Genomic DNA, 20,781 nt, shown 5'->3' on the forward strand with positions numbered 1-20,781 from the left:
AATGCTGGATGATATCTGTTGGGAATACCCAACAGATATAATAAAAGCCAAGGGAGCCAAGAATCATGACCCAACAGATATAATAAAAGTCTAGAATTATAGCTTCCTGAGCATACAGAGTTTCTAGTCTCATAGCTGCACTTCTTTCAACCTTCACCTGCCAACATCTTAGTTTATCAGAAGGAGGACCAACCATCCTTTATCAACTCACGTCCAGATTATCACAATGTGGTTTACATTGGTCTGCCTTCAAGGAGACACAAAAGCATACACAACACAGTGGTCTACATGCCAAAGAGAGAGGTCCACAGAAGCACATTTACAGCATGTACCAGTATCTATATTGCCTCTGTACAGTATCATCTTATGGACAAAGATGCAAGGGGCTGGTTTTAAACAGTACATGCTCAACATAGTTTTGAAACCTTCTCCTCCCACAGTAATCTTACAGATCAATGCAGAGTGTCCTCTTAAGCTTCATGTACAACTAGCAGAGAAAGGTACTGTCAGTAGCTACCCCTTCCTTCCAGTTATGGAGCTCCTGCCCAAGCCAACTCAGAAGCAGCAGGACGTGCAAAGACTAAAATGAAAGTTGCCACACTCATTTCATCACATCTGAGCATCATCTAAACCAGGGGTGTCCAAACATCTGACACTGTGTCGAGAGCCGGGGAAAAAAAGAATTTATGTTAGAGATGGAACTTATATGAATGAATGAAGGTCTTGCAATAGCTCAAGGCCTATAAAAAGCCTTGCGCAAAGCGAGGCCAGCCTTTCCTTTGCTGCTGCAGCACAGAAGTGAAACAGCAAGCAGAGGAGGGAGCCCTCGTCCCACAGGTCACGCAAGAGTTTGAACAGTTGGCCGCCACACTGAGAGCAGTTGCGTCAGGCCAGCTCCAGTAAGTCTCAAGAGGGCCAGAGTCTCACTGGAGACTGGGGGCTCCCCGCCGGATTGGGTGTCCTTGAGGGCCACAAGTGGCCCCAGGCCTGGGGTTTGGGCACCCCTGATCAAAACCCAGGCACTGTTTCCTTACCCCTTGCGTGAATCTGAGGCACTTCTTTGTGACTCATTAGCAAAGTAGCTTTTATGAATTTCCTGTGACATCTGTAGACCCGTCATTATTAGCAGATTTACATGAGGTACATAATGAGAGAGAACTTTTCACACTGGGTTGAGAGCAAGCCCTGTCATGACCTATTTCCAAGCAGTTCAGGGGTTAGCTGGCAATATGGTTTTTGAAAGAACTGGGGCAGGCAAACATTGGCTAGGACCAGGCTGTTCTCATTCTCTGTCCTTTTGTACAAAGTTTTGGAGGCTTACATTTTTAATTTTCATCAGATAGTTTTGCTCTGAAGGCTCAGGGTGGGAAGCAAGAATTGACAAAACAAAGCAGTTCACATTAATACACACCCTTTTCACCCCTAATGCTTGCCAATGTCCAAATATACATGCATAGTGGATGCAATCCAAAAAAACTGGGTGTGCCCAAGTCCCACTGAAATCAATGGAATGAAAATGCACAGCAAGATGCTTAAGCCCCAATACATAGCCACACCCGGTACGTTTTTGGAAACCTCCGGGGAAAATAATTCCAGTGCCGTGAAGTAGTTACCAGTGCACCTCTGATCTGCTTTTACATTCCAGTCTGGTGCATGCATGGAATGAGAAACTGGCTACTCAGATGATCTTCAGGACAGCAATGACACAGCAGCAAAGGGGAGGATTTTTCTAAACAAATCTAGAGGGCATCGTAAGTGTTGACTGGCATCCGTATATTGAGGAAAATGATGCATCTCCTGCCCCTGCAGCCAAAAACCCACTTGACACTTCTGTACTGGGAATCAACAGCAACAACCTTAGATGGCACGCCTTCCAGGTCCACCAGCACAAGTGGTATTACTGGGTCTGCGGACTGCACCATCAGGGTGTGTGCGTGTGACATCAAAAAGACAGTCTGTATTAAATTTTTGTGCAGTGTTTCAGGGTTCGACCAAGTCACTGCTTCTCACCCACCCAAGAACATGAAAGAAGCATCATGAAGGCCAAGAATAGTGGAAGGGTGAAGGGCTTACTGCACCCCAAGTCCTACAAGGCTCATTACAGAGGAGTGGCCCTTCCTCACCTTGATGGGCACCTGCACACAGTGGGGACAAGGCCAGGGTCAAAACAGGCTGTGTGGAAATTGCCAATAGGAGGATGGTGAGAAGAGGTGGTTGAATGATGAGAGAACAGTGACTAGTACAGAAGGAGGTCAATGGCAGAGACCATAGTAGCACTGAAAAACACTAACCCTAGTGATAGCACAGTCATCACCTCACAGGTTATTGCATCAAATAACTATTCTGAAGTGGAAAAAAACCCTCTAGATTACCATAATGCACTGGATCAATCACCAATAGACGTCAGTAGGAAAGGCACAGTATCCTAGAAAGGATGATTATAGGTCTGCCAACCCCGAAATGCAGGCAACTGATTCCAAGCTGTTCAAAAACGGTTGGCTTATAAACCGGTTAGCAAGTAAGAGCCAGGGAAAAATGACAATTAAAACCTGCCTGGTATTTGGCTTTCCAGAACGAAGGATTTAATCATTTCCATCTTACAACAGCCAGAACGGATGTGAGAATCTATAGCTTGTAGCAGATTTACCTGTGCTCTCCAAGCACCTCCTGCATACTGGATATCTGAAACTGAGCCAGCAAAACAGAAATGCACATTCCCCTGCCAACAAGTCAATGGCAAGTTCCAGCTCTGCTGCCAAATGAATGGGTAAATCTGGCAGGAGATTTGCCTGCAAAGTAAGCAGCAATTGTCACACACAGCAGATGCAATTTGGAGACACTTTTGCAACAGCAAAGAATGGTTGGTTTGGTTGTTGATGCCACTACTGTGGCCTAGTATTTTTCAAAAAGATGGTCATGGATTGGTTTTGATCTGTATTAATTTTTTAAGTGCCATCATTGGCACCAGAAACACCCACACCCAGATTAAAACCACCAGGAAACACATTATCTAACTGGATGACCTAAAATTCCTATTATATTTTGACGTACATATGTGCACGATGGGAATACGTTCTCCAATCCCTGTTGTTATGCGATTAGGTCATTAAGAGAACATTCAGTCCAATCTACTGCCTTTGTTGCGTAAACAGAAACTCCCTGCCAGACACTAGCTGGCTGCACAGTCTGCTAAAGATGGATTGCCTTTTCTTTGCATTAACAGCCTCTCTGTTTACATAACAGAGAGATGTAACAGACTCTCCGCTACAAGCTATAGGAGACAAGATTGCCTCATTAAGAGCATCTTTATTGTGCTTTGACCACCGTCATATATGTGGTCCATCATTAAGTGAACAGTTGTTATGCAGCACATGCCTGTATATCAATGAAGACCTGCCAACATTCATGGAAATGACAAAGGGTGCAGAATTGATACCACAACTTTAAATATTTCTGTGTTATATTGGTGGTTTGAGAAAGGTTTAAGGCATGGTACATCCTTGATCACCCCTTTTCTCTGATCAATAAGATAACCATGACATACATATCAACAAAGGGGGCAAAGCAATGAGGCAAAAAGTGCTCGCCTTGAGTGCTCCTTTCTGGAGTGGAAAGGCGGGATATAATTTCTACTAATAAATAATAAATAAATAAAAAGTTTTCACTTAAGCAGATTCTTAAAGCTTCCAGTTAAATCAGATGGACATGAAAGTGGTCAACAGAGTGATTTTCAAATTATCTGTTTTTTGTCCTTTACCACCAGGTCTTTAATCAGTTGTTTGGGACAGATTTACTTCCCCAATTTCATCAAAGTTGTGTACAAAAAAAATAAATAAAATTAATCTGCCCTCTCCCAGACCCAAACAAATCTTGTCCATCTGTTCAAATCAGAAGAAACACCAATTTATCTGATTCAAGACTTTTTTAAAAAGTATATAATTGCTAACACAGGCACAAATAGCACCAGCTCCCCCAAAGCTCTTTATCACACCACAGTTTCAATTAAAGATAAGGGGATTGGCTAGAGACATTGGTGCGCTCTTAGTTGATCCTGGCAAGCACAAGACAGGCAATGGCCATGCAGAGTAGCCTGCTTTGTCTCCCTTTTTTCTGAGGAGCAAGCACATGATGGACGCCACTTCCAAAAACAAACAGGGAAAAGGGAGATGTTGCGGAAGAAACTGGACACTGGGAGCAATCAAGCTTCACTTTTGTCATGGATTGGGGCAGGTCTGTTTCTATTTTGTAATGCAAAGGGCTTGACAATGTTCCTATAAGTCTGTCAATTCAAATTTAGCAAGTCAGAGCTTGGCAAGTGCTTTCACATGAAATCTGTGTACATTGGGGAGTGTGTGTGTGTGTGTGTCTAAGAAGCAAACAAAAGAGAGAACAATTCTTCCAAGAAAGCCACTAAATCAGTGAATCACAGGTCAGCAGCATGGCAAAAGTGTGCTTTACGCAGTATTTCGATGGCCAGGCAGAGGCGTCTCTATAGCAGAGAGGTCAGAGACAGAGCAATTTTTGGTGAAGATAAAATCAAGACATTGCACAATGCAGTGGGTCAGGAGAGTCAGCCAAAATAGAGAATTCAAAGAAGGAGTATAGGAAGAAGTTGTGGGAGGCAAACAGACAAGTGAGATTAATGAGATGAATGTTGAAATCACAAGGCAGCAAGCTTGTCCAAGTGAGCCGATATTAAAAGCCTGAGAGCGGCCAGAAAACAAGACAGAAGGCTACAGAACCTCAACCACAGAGATGTGGGGGCAAGCAAAGTTGTACAGAATGAATCTCAAATGTTGAGATGAACTAGCCTGGGAGATGGCAGGGCCTGTAATAAAGGCGACCAAAGTCACTGCTGCAACTTTCAGGGTGAGGTGTACAGGCCATGGAGAGCTTGCCAAAGGAAAGTGACAATGTCAATGGGAGCCAAGTTTCAGTGATAGAACTGAGAGAGGAATTGAGCATGGACCATGATGATGGTCTTCTGGGAAAGGGAAAGCTAGTCAGAGGCAGAGTAAGGTAAGAAGCCAGATGGAGCTGTAGGGGCAATACCAAGATGCCCCTCACCATGTTTGTAACGCCTTCTGGGGTGAAACTCCCTGATAAAAACATTTTCACCTCCTTTTAATCTATTTTTCTATCTGCTTTGGACCTTTCTGTCACCTCAGAGGCTCCTGTGACACCATAGCATCTTGAAGGAGTTGCTGAATTGTTTGAAGGCAATTGGCAATTGCCCTACTGTGTTGCTGCTTCGTCTGAGTATTCCAATAGACTCTATTTTTCATTTTGACTATATTGGGGCTCAGTTATATGCAACGATCTCCGACACTCATTCTCTCGATGCCGAGCTAAACAGGCGCATCGGTAAAGCAGCTACCACGTTTTCCAGACTCACAAAGAGAGTCTGGTCCAACAAGAAGCTGACGGAACATACCAAGATCCAGGTCTACAGAGCTTGCGTCCTGAGTACACTTCTGTACTGCAGCGAGTCATGGACTCTTCGCCCACAACAGGAGAGGAAACTGAGCGCTTTCCACATGCGCTGCCTCCGACGCATCCTCGGCATCACCTGGCAGGACAAAGTTCCAAACAACACAGTCCTGGAACGTGCTGGAATCCCTAGCATGTATTCACTGCTGAAACAGAGACGCCTGCGTTGGCTTGGTCATGTCGTGAGAATGGATGATGGCCGGATCCCAAAGGATCTCCTCTATGGAGAACTCGTGCAAGGAAAGCGCCCTACAGGTAGACCACAGCTGCGATATAAGGACATCTGCAAGAGGGATCTGAAGGCCTTAGGGATGGACCTCAACAAGTGGGAAACCCTGGCCTCTGAGCGGCCCGCTTGGAGGCAGGCTGTGCAGAATGGCCTTTCCCAGTTTGAAGAGACACTTTGCCAACAGTCTGAGGCTAAGAGGCAAAGAAGGAAGGCCCATAGCCAGGGAGACAGACCAGGGACAGACTGCACTTGCTCCCGGTGTGGAAGGGATTGTCACTCCCGGATTGGCCTTTTCAGCCACACTAGACGCTGTGCCAGAACCACCTTTCAGAGCGCGATACCATAGTCTTTCGAGACTGAAGGTTGCCAATACTATATGCATTTCTCTGCAGCATGCACACAGCCTAATTTAGAAAAGATGACTCTAAGGAGTGGAAACTACTAAAAGAATCCAACCTCTTTACTCAACAACCAATTGCCTTGCAATCATATTGTTGTCACCCATTCTCATACAGGGAAGGAGATAATGGCAGGATTTGTTTGCTGGCTTTTAACCTTGAAATTAAACCAGAAACTAGCATACCATTTCCAGAAACTCTTCTAGCAATGTAGAAAGCACTTTGCTTTCAAAACAATGCAGTAAAACCCATTTTGCAAAGCAAAGCAGAACACAAGCAATATTACTTTTCAAATAGTCAGAACTTTCTTGCACCACCAGAGCCCAATTCCTTCACTATGCATTAAAAAAAATACATTCTCCAGAAAGAGAGAGAGAGAGAGAGAGAGAGAGAGAGAGAGAGAGAGAGAAGCAATACCTATAGGTAAATTATAAGAGCATAATGTTGCATTGAACTTTACCAGCCCAGGTGGAGGATACAGAAGGATGGGGAAGTCACTGCTCAGGCACTTCAGCAAAGGAGACGGGACTACGCATACATGTCTCTGCACGTGCAATCTGCTACCAGAAAGAGCAGGAAGCAAGAGCTCCATCTGAATGCACCAGCAGCTCTCCGGTGACAGTGATAAGAAATGCACTGTAATGTTGAAAACTATCCTCCTCCCTCCATGGATTGGTTGTTGGCAACCTTCAGTCTCGGAAGACTATGGTATTGCACTCTGGATGGTGGTTCTGGAACAGCGTCTAGTGTGGCTGAAAAGGCCAATTCGGGAGTGACAATCCCTTCCACACTGGAAGCAAGTGCAGTCTGTCCCTGGTCTGTCTCCCTGGCTATGGGCCTTCCTTCTTTGCCTCTTTGCCTCAGACTGCTGGCAAAGTGTCTCTTCAAACTGGGAAAGGCCATGCTGCACAGCCTGCCTCCAAGCGGGCCGCTCAGAGGCCAGGGTTTCCCACCTGTTGAGGTCCACTCCTAAGGCCTTCAGATCCCTCTTGCAGATGTCCTTGTATCGCAGCTGTGGTCTACCTGTAGGGCGCTTTCCTTGCACGAGTTCTCCATAGAGGAGATCCTTTGGGATCCAGCCATCATCCATTCTCTTACAACTTACAAAACTTATAACTTACAAAAGTAAAGAGAAGTAGAAACAGAAAGCAAGTGTGAGTTCTGGCTAGGTACATGCTATTGTTAAATAGTGTTAAATAAGCAACAACAATTTTTCATTTAGCTTCTCCATATTATCTTATAAGAAGGAGCTGAGCTGAATTTCCTCTCTACAGGATCAGGATGGGGATTTTCCATCCCTAAAATCTGAGACAAGACTTGCACTTTAGACAAGACTAAAAGTTCAGTTTTCTTCCAGCGGCAAGGGTGCTCTGCAAGAATAACACCAAAAAAATCAGCTGACTGATTAGTTTCCCTAATAATTCATTTTTCCCCGGATAGCATTCAGAATAACTACTAAGCACAATAAGGCTTTGTTCCACTAGAATTGTACAATAGATCAATGCACACTATGTATTAATTAATTCTATGCACTATAAAGAATTAATACAATCGATCAACGCACACTATGTATTAATTCTTTATAAATCTGTGGCTGTGTGGGACCTAGGGCCTGGGTGATCTTGGGCTTTCCACAAAGTTGTTCTCCAGGTTAGTGAACAACTGTCCTCCTACTGCATACCCTGTGAAAGCTATTGTTGTGTTCAGTGTCAGTTCTATGACAGACAGTAAAATGAAGACTCAATCAGTGCAGCAATTGCACCGATTCCAAAGCACAGAATGCTTTATGGAGGAATCCCTTCTTCCCTTTAAGTCCTTGGGACACTTAGTGCCTATTTTTTCTCAACCACTGTTAAGGCAGCAGGAAGGTGTTGCGCTTTATATGCAAATGCACAGGGCTTAATAGGCTGCTGTATGGACAGAGACAGACAGAGATCCTGAGCAGGTGGCAAACTAGACTTGCCATTCATTCCCAGCAGTATTATTAGACAGTTCCTGAAAGCATTGTGCTTGACATAGTTCTGCAGGATTTCACTTTAGTGCTCATAAGACGACAAAATCTAACACAACACAATTGAATGTGCTTTCAGAAAGAATACAATGACTCTTTGGAGACAGAGTCTAATACATACAACAATAGTGTGGCAGAATTGTTTCTTATTTAATGCTCAGCTATCCACTAGTATTCCAAAACTGTCTCTAAAAAGTATTAGGGTCATTCTATTAGTGCTTTGTAAAAGGGGGGACACTTAGAAAGGTGTTCAGTGTACTAATTCCAAGCATCTTTGTGGTTCATCTACTATACAAGACTCTTCAAGCAAACAGCACCAGGTGCAAATTTGACTGCATTCTTACAGTACTTCCTCCATAACACTATTAGGGGTAGAACAAGCAAACACAAAATTAAACTTGCACATCTTCCAAAAACAACAACATCAGGAGAGAATTATCCTGCCTACAGAAAAAGGGTCCAGCTCAACTCCAGTCTGAGCAATGAGATGTGACATCTAGGGGTAAGATTGAGAAAGTGCAACCGTTTACATGGAATTAATCCTCTACTTTAATTCACCAGATTGTCAAACACATCCAAGGCAGTGATATTTTCAGGTTGTTCAGCCCCACAGTAGAAATAGGAAAAGAATAAAATAGCGAGTTCCCAATATGCTGCTTTGACAGCTCTATCCTGAGGCAGGAATGCTTGTATAGCTATAAAAATAGAAAGTTTAAAAAGGTATAAAAAAAAGGTTACAGAAATAAAAAAGTAATTACACTTGCTATTTTGGAGACCAAAAGAAGGTAAGGCAGCCCAAGCTGTATACTATATAATTATGTGGGTTGCAAACTATCAGTCAGTTTAGTGGTACCTTCTTACAGAAGGATGGGTGGCGTCTGGGTAGGAAGGAACCTGGTCAGGGAGCAAAATAAAGCTGAGAGCTTCTTGGTGGCGACACAATTTGTTTGTAAAGTACAAAACACTTTAGACAATTTCCCACTTCCGCATCACCTTATCTGTTGTTCTGGAGCAGATGCTGTAACCTGGGCTTGAACTAGGCCTGGAGAAGAAAGCTAATGAGTAATAAGCATGTCTCTTGACTACAACAGCTGTCATTTCTTCAGTTGTGCCTTGCCAGACCCAGCAGTCACTTCCTTTTAACAGGAAACAATTCCCAACATTCCACCAGATTTCTTTTTCAACTAAGCTTTTAAAACCTGTCTTCATGGCTCAAGAATTACAGCCTTCTACTTGATACCACCATGGTGAACTAAGCGCTGTATGCATTCAATTAAATGAACACAGAAAACTAAAGGGACACAGGAGTCAGGAAAAGTGGTAGCAAGTGTGCTTAGGGCTACAGATCTGCTATCTTAGTTTGTGGTGTAAAAAAAAGTCAAAAGCCATGAAACAAAGAATATTATCTTTCTCTTTGAGCAACACACGGCTGTGTCTATCTTCAAGACAAATTAAAAATCTCCTTCCCACCAGTAGTTACATCTTCAGAGGGGAGAAGGAAGGACCCAAGAATAGAAGAGTCTTGTTTATGTATTCAGTCGTGAATATCAGCTAACCAGGTAACTGTGCATCTCCCTGGAATTTATGCTCAGAACCACGCCTGAGAGATTGCCTAAGGAACAGAAAAACAAAGCAGCAAGATTAGCAAATGACAGAATTGTGACATTAAACATCCCTCCCACCCTTGTATTCCAGGACTAGTTCCACCAAACAAGATGGAGATCTTGTCAAATCACATCAGGAGGAAGTGGTGCAGCAGTTCAGTGCTTTCTGCAGTGCTGGAAATGTTGGCTTCTGATGAACTGGGGTGAATTCCTAGATTTGTGAGCCAAGTGATATGACAAAGTGGTTTGAGGGGAGCAGGCGAGGGAGGAGAATGGAACCACAAGCTTCCTTTCAAGATGACACTGACCTGGGACTGGACACTGACTGCCATCAGCAGTAAGGGAACTCTGTAGCTGTTCAAGTTTCCACCTCTCCCAGAAGGAGTCACTGCAAGGTAATGGTGTGGAGGAGTCCCAAGGTGGGGGTGGCGATAAAGTAGGGAACATAAAATATATAAAAACAAAAAAAGTGGATGGGTGAGTCTGGAAATATGCCACTGTAAATTTTTCAAAATTATGAGAAAAGAGAACATGTTTTGTCGTATGGTGCTGTGAACTGAGAACAGCCTCTTTTAACAACTTCATCAGTGAGAAGGGGCCAGCATTTATGAGAATTTCCACTGCACAAGAGGCTTCTCAGAGTAATGGAGGCTGCAATCCTACACACTCACCTAGGAGTAAGACTCATTGAATTCAATAGGGCTTATCACTGAGTAGACATGCATAGTATTATGCTGAAAATTTGTTGAAAGTATTTCAGATCTAATCAGAGAAACAGTTAAGCTTGGAAAAGGCTTCAACAAAAACAATGGATGGAGTAACTCTGCCTCAGACATTTATTATACCATTAGCCCAGACCTAACTATACTCATGCTTTGCAGCCAGAATGATGTGCCTAACCAGTGTCAGATCAACAGCAATAAAGCCAACCATCTTGCCAAGGTTGAGAATCAGGGATGAGAATTATTACTCATTTTTATCAATCAATCAATCAATCAATCAATCAATCAATCAATCAATTAAAATGAGTAATAATTCTCATCCCTGATTCTCAACCTTGGCAAGATGGTTGGCTTAATTAATTAATTAATTAATTAATTAATTAATTAATTAGAGAATTTATTACTTGAGAATAAAAGAGTCAACTCCATCCTCTTCTCCTCTTCCAAGGTCCAAACTTCCCTCCCTGCACCTGCTGCTAAAAGTTTTACTGGTGGCCTAGCCGAATCACTTCTATGCCATTTAAATAGTTTTCAAGAACAATGGCTAGAACAATACGTGGCTCTGATCCAGACGCAGGTCCTGTTTACCCATAGTGACATGGTTGTCACCATATCATGGCTGCACTCAATAATGCATTCAACTCTCCACATGGGTAAGCTGCATGGGATGTTAATTGTTTCATTTCCTTGCTCAGTTCCTACAAACCTAGAAGTCCTGATATAGCTCTGTTCCAAGCCCTTGAATCTAGTACTGTTCCTCTATACCTTTTGAAAGCACTATTTTGGACCAGCACTCAGGCATCTGGTCACTGTATTTTCTTATCGCATGTTAATATTCTTTCCTCCTTAAATTGCTGCTGTTTGCCTTGGGTCCTTGGGAGGATGCAGGACAGAAAAAGAAATAAATCAATATAACAAGTTCTTCACCTTCCTTTTTTTCAAACATCCTATTTTCAAAGTGTTAAGTGACTATTAAGTATTTCCATGATTAAAAGGACTATCTCACTGTCCCTTTTAACTCTGTGCACTTGTAGGCTCAGTTAATATACTTAACCACAATCCTCTTCATAATGTGGAAGAGCAGAAACAACTCCCTCTCCTTCATCATACAGGTGGGGCCTCCATATCCATGGATTTGTGGATCTAGCTCAGCGTGGGTCCCCCGGACCTGTATTGAGCCAGACTTGGCCCAACCTGAGTCCTCCGAAGACGATCGGAGCTATTATTTCATTATCTTCGGTTTTCAGTATCCATGGGGGGTGGGAGGGTGTCTAAGAATGGATCCCCTGTGGATACTGAGGCCCCACTTGTACAACATATTGGATGATGCAAATAAACCACAGTTAAGATGTTCAATATCCAAACATAACAAATGTACAGATGAGCAGGCTCAGCTATGTGTTTTCATTATCCATATATACATAACGTGTGGAAAAGGCTCATGTGGTGGCCAATACTGCATGACACCCCCCTCCATTTCTTGAAAGGCATGGCCAGTCTGAGATCTGCTGATGGGGTGAGGTGCCAAATATTGCCCTCTTTATCCAACAGTGCAAGTATCAATTGCTAACACAGCTCCCATGTCCTCTTCCTCCTTCTCTACTTCTACTGGAGTTAAAAAGGAAGAGGTGTGGAAGAGGAAGTGTGAAGGAGAGGAGAATGGTGACCTAGAATATCTTCCAAAAGGAAGTCACAGAGAAGTCAGGAGTGCCAAATCTCTTCAGAGTGCAGGAAGATTATTTGAGACCAAAATAGAATCTCAACAGAAGCTTGGTATACAAGCCATGCTAGCGTCCGCCTGGTGGTATATGTTCTAGTATACCACCAGGAGGTTGCTAGCATGGCTTGCATGTCAGGTCATGAAAGCTATAGAAGGCAAAAAGTCTTCTTTCCAAAAACAGAAGGATTTCCCAAACTCTGGCAAAAGAAATGCTGCATCATCATCTGAAGAGGAATGCTGGCCCAGGAAGTTCATGGCCCCCACTGGGCAAAGTGGGTTCATACCCATTCTGTTAACAAAAACATAAAGTTGCAAAGCCGTTCGTGACAATTCACTATTTCACCATTTACTTGTGCAATAGCCAAAGCCTAGCTAATTAGCTATAGCTAATCTAGCAAGCTATCTAAATGTGAAGAAAGCGGCTTTAACTATTTCAGACGCTCTAACCAAGAACCAAGTAAATAACAAATCCATCTGAAAAATCAAGTATGAAGACCTAATGCAGAGGTGTCAAACTCACTTCATACAGAGGGCCAAAGTTAGCATTCATGCTACCTGCTGAGGACCAGAAGTGACATCATTAAGCAGGAAATGATGTCATTAAGCAGATGACCAGAAATAAGCACTTTGTTCTCACACACAAACTCATTAGCTGTAAATGTCAAAAAAGAAGTGCGCAAATCATGTCCATATTTTCAAGATATGAGAAAGCCCAATTATCATTCCGGGAGAATCCAATTATACTGGGGGCTGGATCAACTGCTTTTGGGGGCTGCATTCGGCCTGCAGGCCTTACATTTGACATCCCTGTCCTAATGCATGCCGCAAGAGAAATATTCTTTGAGTCTATCTTGAATTACTTCAAAGGTCACTCACTGCTGGTGGACAATCTCTGAGATCTTTAAATACTCTTGCTCCAGTAAACCATCTGTGACAAGATTTCTGGCCAACTTTCTCCTCTACACTTGGTGAGGGCAGCCCTCTTGAGTTGCACCTGATGCTGCCGTAAAAGCAAGCACTAATGCGGAATGTTCTTTTCCCACAACCTTTTTGAGAAGGATTTATCTGCATCTATCAGTCACAGCACAGACCCTGAAGAAGCAAGTCAGTAACTGCAAATCAAGAGCCTCCTATTCAGGAGCAGCACAACCTGGCACGCTGCCCACCACAATTGCTGCCACCTCTGTAACACTGCTCTAGAGAGGAAAAAAAGCATCTGTGCATGTTCTTCTTAAACCTAGAAGTATGAGACTTCTGGTTTTATTTAACAGGGTACAGTACAGTACAGGATACAATACTGTTGCAATAGAGGGTGTTTCGGAGTACATGATAACAATTTGGAAACTATACAAATAAAGTACACTGCTCAGAAACACGAGGGAGATCAGGGGAGCAGAAATTAATTTGATTTGATTAAAGCCAGGAAATAAGGATGGACTAATGCAAGAAAAATATTTTAAACAATTCATGAGAAAAGAAAGAGCTGATGTGAGGACAAAGCAAGAAAATGTACGCGTGGCATTGTGCACTATGTAATTATGTTAATGGAGAAGCAAAGAAATTAAAGACAGGCATGACTCCTCCTCTCTCTTGTTCATAAGTTTGCTACCTTCCTCTCTCGATGCCCCCACTTATTTCTAAGCCAGTGTGAAATTACAGTATGAGATTTGCCCCTTATAGTGGGTTCTGGAGGACCCAAAGTTTCAAGCTTGTCATGAAGAGCCAGCCTCAGCGTGCAACCGGAAATCCCACAGAAGACTATCTCTGGATGGTCTCAGTATCTCAGTACTTCCTCCGTGAACAGTTTGGCAACCTTGAGGGATAAGGACACACACAAAGATCTACCACAAGACTATATACTCAATTTCAGATGGCTTGAGCACTCATCATCTTCTGTTAACTATGCTGTCTTTACAACAGCAGCAAAGGACCCAATATCCTCTGTCTCATTCCACTTTTACATCCCAGCCCTTAATTGCTGCTGTGTAGAATACCAATCAGAGATCATTTAATCATGTTCACAGCCCACATGCTTCATCAAGAAAGGTCAATAGTTTAATTAAGAACAAGGTGATAGACTGACCCCCTTTCCTGAAATTCCAGATAAACCAAGATAGTGGGCAGGAGCACAGACACATTTCGCTTCCTGGGTTTCCTCCTACTTCAATTTACGGCTACTAAAATTTTCAACCCATCCATCCACTGTGGTGACAAACAGATCCATTCAAAGCCAAGAGCATAGAAGGCAATTAACTATTGACATATTTGTTAGCAGTAACATTTACTAACAATAACATTTTTGGCACTTGCTGAAAGTCAATTTACATAAACTAACCTAACTGCTGGGCAAATGAAAAGCAGTTCCTTGCGTAGGATTCCATGTGTCCTGTTGTCTCATTTAAGGAGGTTTTATCTTTCTTGCCTAATTAAGAATCACAGTCTTGGAGATTTTCTGCATGAATTGATGCAGTGTCTCTTATGATCAGATTATGTGTTTAACTCAGGCCGTTTTTAACCAAGTTGTAAAGTGAGCTAGCAGCAGTTCATTCACTTTTGGATCCAGTTACTATCCTTGCTTGCTTCTACAGTGGTTGATTCCCCAACAACCGCTACCAAATTTTACCTACAGCGACATGTCAAAACACATTTGGGGAATACTTCTTGGACCAAATATCAAAGGAATTTTGAAGAAAGCAAAAAGAGTCAAACAAGGGGTTTCAACACATCCCTTCATTGCTCCAAAACGTTGCCTAAGGCAAAATGTTAAGATGAATTTGGAGGTGTTTGCTCTTGTGATATATCAAAGGGGATTTGGAGGATGAAAAAATGTTGCAATAAGACTACTGAAATTCCTCTGGGGGTAGTTACAAAGCATTGTATTGGGGGCTGTCTTTGAAGCTTGTTTGGAGGCTTCATTTCAGGGTTGGCTGAAGCTTTTGGGCTGCCTGAGATAACACATAACCCCGCCACCCACCACCCCTCCCTCACCTGGCTCCTTCCTCTGAATCAAAGCAGGAAAGGTGAAGCATGCCAGGATTGCTCCCATCATGCTCTTCATTCCACCTCTTTAAAAGTCCAAGCAGAGAAAAGAGCTATCTTGCCCCGCAAGGCTCTTACAAAGCATCCAGAGGAGGAAAGTGAGGGTGCCAGATTGCTGCACTCCAAGGATTAGAGTGCATCAATCTCACTCCTTCGTTCACATGGGCTTCTTGCACAGAGCAGGCAAAACAGGGCAAGCTAGGAGCATGTCCCACACAGTCAGATTTGCTTAAAGAACTGCATGGAGGGAGGGGCCAGTGAGCCTGAAGACTATGTCTGCAATGGCGGAGTAGGGGGAAGTGGTGGGTGTCCGTTTACCACCATTCAGTTGGGTCCCAATCTGCCACTGGATATAAACAGGCTCATAAGAACATAAGAACAGCTCCACTGGATCAGGCCATAGGGCCATCTAGTCCAGCTTCCTGTATCTCACAGCGGCCCACCAAATGCCCCAGGGAGCACACCAGATAACAAGAGACCTCATCCTGGTGCCCTCCCTGGCATCTGGCATTTGGAGGTTGCACATACACATCATGGCTTGTAACCCATAATGGATTTTTCCTCCAGAAACATGTCCAATCCCCTTTTAAAGGCATCCAGGCCAGACGCCATCACCACATCCTGTGGCAAGGAGTTCCATAGACCAACCACACACTGAGTAAAGAAATATTTTCTTTTGTCTGTCCTAACTCTCCCAACACTCAATTTTAGTGGATGTCCCCTGGTTCTGGTGTTATGTGATAGTGTAAAGAGCATCTTTCTATCCACTATGTCCATCCCCTGCGTAATTTTGTATGTCTCAATCATTTTCCCCCTCAGGTGCCTCTTTTCTAGGCTGAAGAGGCCCAAACGCCATAGCCTTTCCTCATAAGGAAGGTGCCCCAGCCCAGTAATCATCTTAGTCGCTATCTTTTGCACCTTTTCCATTTCCACTATGTCTATTTTGAGATGTGGTGACCAGAACTGGACACAATACTCCAGGTGTGGCCTTACCATAGATTTGTACAATGGCATTATATTAGCCGTTTTGTTCTCAATACCTTTTCTAATGATCCCAAGCATAGAACTGGCCTTCTTCACTGCTGCCACACATTGGGTTGAAACTTTCATTGACCTGTCCACCACCACCCCAAGATCTCCTGATCTGTCACAGACAGCTCAGAACCCATCAGCCTATATGTGAAGTTTTGATTTTTTGCCCCAATGTGCATGACTTTACACTTACTGACATTGAAGCGCATCTGTCATTTTGTTGCTCATTCTGCCAGTCTGGAGAGATCCTTCTGGAGCTCCTCACAATCACTTCTGGTCTTGACCACTCGGAAAAGTTTGGCGTCGTCTGCAAACTTAGCCACCTCACTGCTCAACCCTTTCTCCAGGTCGTTTATGAAGAGGTTGAAGAGCACCGGTCCCAGGACAGATCCTTGGGGCACACTGCCTTTCACTTCTCTCCATTGTGAAAACTGCCCATTGACACCCACTCTCTGTTTCCTGGTCTTCAACCAGTTCTCAATCCATGAGAGAACCTGTCCATGAGAGAATTCCCTGACTGTGGAGTTTTTTTAGTAGCCTTTGGTGAGGGACCATGTCGAACACCTTCTGAAAGTCCAGTTATATAATGTCTACGGGTTCTCCTGCATCCACGTGCCTGTTGACCTTTTCATAGAATTCTATAAGGTTCGTGAGGCAAGACTTACCCTTACAGAAGCCATGCTGATTCTCCCTCAGCAATGTCTTTGATGAGACATTCCACCATCTTACCCGGTATAGATGTTAGGCTGACCGGCCTATAGTTTCCTGGGTCCCCCCTCTTTCCCTTTTTAAAGATCGTCGTGACATTTGCTATCCTCCAATCTTCTGGCACCGTGGCCCTTTTGAGGGACAAGCTGCATATTTTAGTCAAGAGCTCAGCAACTTCATTCTTCAATTCCTTAATAACTCTTGGGTGGATGCCATCAGGGCCTGGTGACTTATTGATCCTTAATTTATTAATGAGGTCTGAAACATCTTCTCTTTTAACCTCTATCTGACTTAATTCCTTGGTCAGGAGGGGCCGTTCAGGCAGCGGTATCTGCCCGAGGTCTTCTGCCGTGAAGACAGATGCAAAGAACTCATTCAATTTTTCTGCCATCTCTAAGTCTCCTTTTATTTCCCCTTTCCCTCTCTCACCATCCAGAGGGCCAACCGCTTCTCTGGCGGGTTTCCTGCTTCTAACATATTTGAAGAAGCTTTTATTATTCCCCTTAATGTTGCTGACCATGCGTTCCTCATAGTCTCTCTTGGCCTCCCATATCACCTTCTTACATTTCTTTTGCCACAGTTTATGCTCATTCGCATCATGGGCGGGCCAGCCCTGCTTCAGCTGGACTGTTTAACACTATCTTTGGTCCTTTTCTCTTTTTATATTAAATACCTTTTGGTTAAATTACACATGGGTTCTCCTTGGGTAACTGACAAGACTACCAAAATCATAGCCCCATAACCTACCTGAATTAACTTTTTAAAAGAGTTAAAGACTCAGCTACAGCAGAATGGGAATCCAACATCCTGGCTCATGTAGGCAGGAATGTTTTTGGCCTTAAGAGTTCTTTCCATGACCTTCCCACTCCCTCTGGCTTACCAGTCTGTCTTTCTTCATTCACTGAGTAGCACAAAGATGAATTACCCCTTCAAACAAATTCAGCTGCTGCTTTTTACAAGAACAAAGAGATGGAAGTTTAACAGATATTGTTTTAGTGTATTCTTTTAAAGTGAGTCTATTTCCATGAGCTAGGATAATACGTAATCCAAAGAAATTCAGAATGTCCATTCAATACTGGCAAGTCAGGATTTAGATTCAAAACAATATAGTTGTAGGTTTGAAATGAACACAACACAATGAAGGAAGCAGCCTTTTACTTAACTTACATTGGTCTTGTATTTGTAAATAGTTACAAAACTGTTTAATAATAATGACTTAAATAATAATGCTTTCACAATGTTAATTAAATGTTATGTTAACGCAATGTTAATTAAAAAATTAATCCCTCCCCCTGTCCTGGACATAAAATACTTCTCCAGTGAACAGCTATGACCAGTATTCATCACCATTGTCACAATTTTCCTTATTCCCTTCACCTTGCACTTAGATCCTTGGATGAACTGATATTGGTGTAATGCACCTTATGGATGCTGCAGTTTATATTGTTTTCTTACTCGATCGCTCTAAGAACTGAACAGAAATTTTCTAGAAAAGAACGTCAATATGCACTTACCTCTTGCATTTCCTAGTGTTTGACAATCAAGGTCATCATCAATGAATTCCTCCCCCTGGATGATATTTTGGGTGTCCTCTCGGTGATTTACAGGACTGGTCATCTCTTGTTCCTTTTCATTTTGCATCTGGGCATAGACATTTCTGCCTGGTAATTTCCTAAAGAACACAAAAGTTGAATTTCAATACTCATTCAGACACTTCTGGATTGACAGGAAACATTTTTCAAAATTGATAGGGATGCATGTTGGAACCTAAATAATTCAACTTCCCAGTGGAATGTTTAAAAGATACAAATAAGCTAGCAGCAAATCCATGGATCATATGAAGCACACTACAGATTTTTTGGGCCACTATTAAGTTTTATAAAATTTAGTTAGTTTATAAAATTAAGTTAATACAAGTGTGTGAAGCAGAAGGGGACCCACTGCTTTAAAAAAACCCAACAGAGTCTGACAAAACCTTTTGAAACTTGAAACCAACGTAGGTTGGAACAGACAGTTCTCGTAGGCCAAATCAGAGCACAGACCACAGTCGCTTGGCACTCCACTGCTTTCCCTACAAAAAGGCTCCAGGTCCAGTCTTTAATTAAAAATATGGGAAAATTTGCATGGCACTCCAGTGAAGAAACTGTAGATGAATTTAGGTAGTCTGGTTCCACCCAGCACTGAACATCCCAGAATAATTTTGTTGCAAATAACTTGGCAGAGGTTATTGTTGAGAACAAACCTCTTTTCACTTACACTCTTTGTTCATTAAACTTCAGTTTATGAAAACCAAAGCTTATCCTGATAATTTAATAACCTCAGTTACAAAAAGTACACAAAATATAACGGCAAATGAAGTGAAATGAAATAATCAAAGGAAGGTATGAGTCATTATAGCACGAGTTTCTGAATGATTTCTTATGTCACTTATGTCAACTAAGTCACTTTGGATCCCCTCAGGGAGAGAAAGCAGGATACAAAAATGAATGAATTTCAAAATGGTGTGTGGTGCCAGAAATAGACTGGATGAGGTTCTATCAACTGAAGCTCTGGCTGGATAAGATGGTGGTATCTTTGTTGGTTGGTTTGTCTATCCAGAAAGGTGACAATCAATCTGTTCTTCATAGGGTTGCATGGACCTGGCTGAAGCCCCCGAGATCAAGATCAAGTGTGCTCCCCCTTACCACAGCATGCAAAATGTGACATGCATTTTTTTTTGCCTGCCACTATGCACCTTCTCACACCAGACCCACTATTGCAGATCAAACCCCCACCCCGCACACACACAGCCCATTACCACTGCAACTCACTTATTTCCCTCCTCCTCCCCCCTCTCCTTGTTCCTGCCTATTAATATTTCAAAAGACAGAGAGGACAGGGAAGAAATGAGGAGAGAAGAGTGGCTCCTCTTTTCACTTCATCCCGCCCCTGCACTCCCTTATCTTTTGAAATTGCAGGGCAGGGAGGAGCTGGAGGGCTATTTGCTCCAGCTCCTTCATCATCACACCGCTGCCACCACCAGGTGACCAGGTTGCTTCCCTGTCAGGGACCCATGGTCACACTGGGGCTCATTAGAGGGGCAACTCTATGTTTGCAATTCTTTAAACAATCATGTCTGCAGCTTGGAAATGTGGACAGAAAGAAAATTGTCCCTGGAGTTCCACCAAGTACCTTTCACCAGCTATGGCTGGTGTGCCAGTTCAAACCCTCCTGGTCAGGGATACCTTGGCCACAGTTGTCCCATGCTCTGGTAATCTCCAAATTAGATTAACCCATTTCTGCCCAACCCACAGGTGTACACATTTGATCCCTGTTGCATATATGCAATGTTGGGCAGAAATGGTTTAATTTGTTGCATGAGGAGATGCCTCTGAAGACTGGTCAGATACTGCAGTTTGTTAAAAATACAGCCACCATGCTGCTAACCGAGACTAGTTTATGGGAACATATGACTGGTGCTTCAATGTACCTGTTGGGGTCACCTGCTCCAATATGAGCCTGTCCATACAACATAGTCATTTTCAGAGGCTTTCCTCCAGCTGCCCCTACCTCCTCAAGTGTGGAGGTGGTGACTGGGGAGAGAATCTACTCAGTTGTGACACCCCATCTATATAACACCAGGGAGGCTCAACAGCCAGGGAAGCCAATGTCCTTTTTGTAATAGGAAAGGCCTTTGAAGCTCTGAAAAACTGCTTCAGCACTATTCTCTGCTGCTTTAATCTTGTGTTTGTTCTGTTTTAGATGCTATTTGCTTATTATTTTGATACAGAAAATATTTATATTGAAGGATGAAACACAAATCCATAATATTCATAATGTTCATCGGTG

The 20,781-nt window shown here is 43.0% G+C and overlaps 1 protein-coding gene across 3 annotated transcripts in view; it reads right to left on the reverse strand.

Annotated features, from left to right (window-relative positions):
- Positions 1–7,107: 7,107 nt before the first annotated feature.
- The window catches only part of SORCS2 (sortilin related VPS10 domain containing receptor 2), a 165,846-nt gene continuing 152,172 nt past the window's right edge, over positions 7,108–20,781 (reverse strand). For 2 of the 3 annotated variants that reach the window (XM_066623900.1, XM_066623902.1), the window contains 3 exons: positions 18,468–18,625; positions 10,041–10,120; positions 7,108–9,740 (listed from right to left, as the gene is read on the reverse strand). In XM_066623900.1, coding sequence (XP_066479997.1) covers positions 9,717–9,740; positions 10,041–10,120; positions 18,468–18,625 — 262 coding nt within the window. In that variant the 3' untranslated portion in view covers positions 7,108–9,716. The remainder of the gene's footprint in view (positions 9,741–10,040; positions 10,121–18,467; positions 18,626–20,781) is intronic. The other variant, XM_066623901.1, reaches the window with a different exon arrangement.

This window comes from Tiliqua scincoides, chromosome 4, assembly GCF_035046505.1.
Source record: "Tiliqua scincoides isolate rTilSci1 chromosome 4, rTilSci1.hap2, whole genome shotgun sequence".
Classification (NCBI taxonomy): domain Eukaryota; kingdom Metazoa; phylum Chordata; class Lepidosauria; order Squamata; family Scincidae; genus Tiliqua; species Tiliqua scincoides.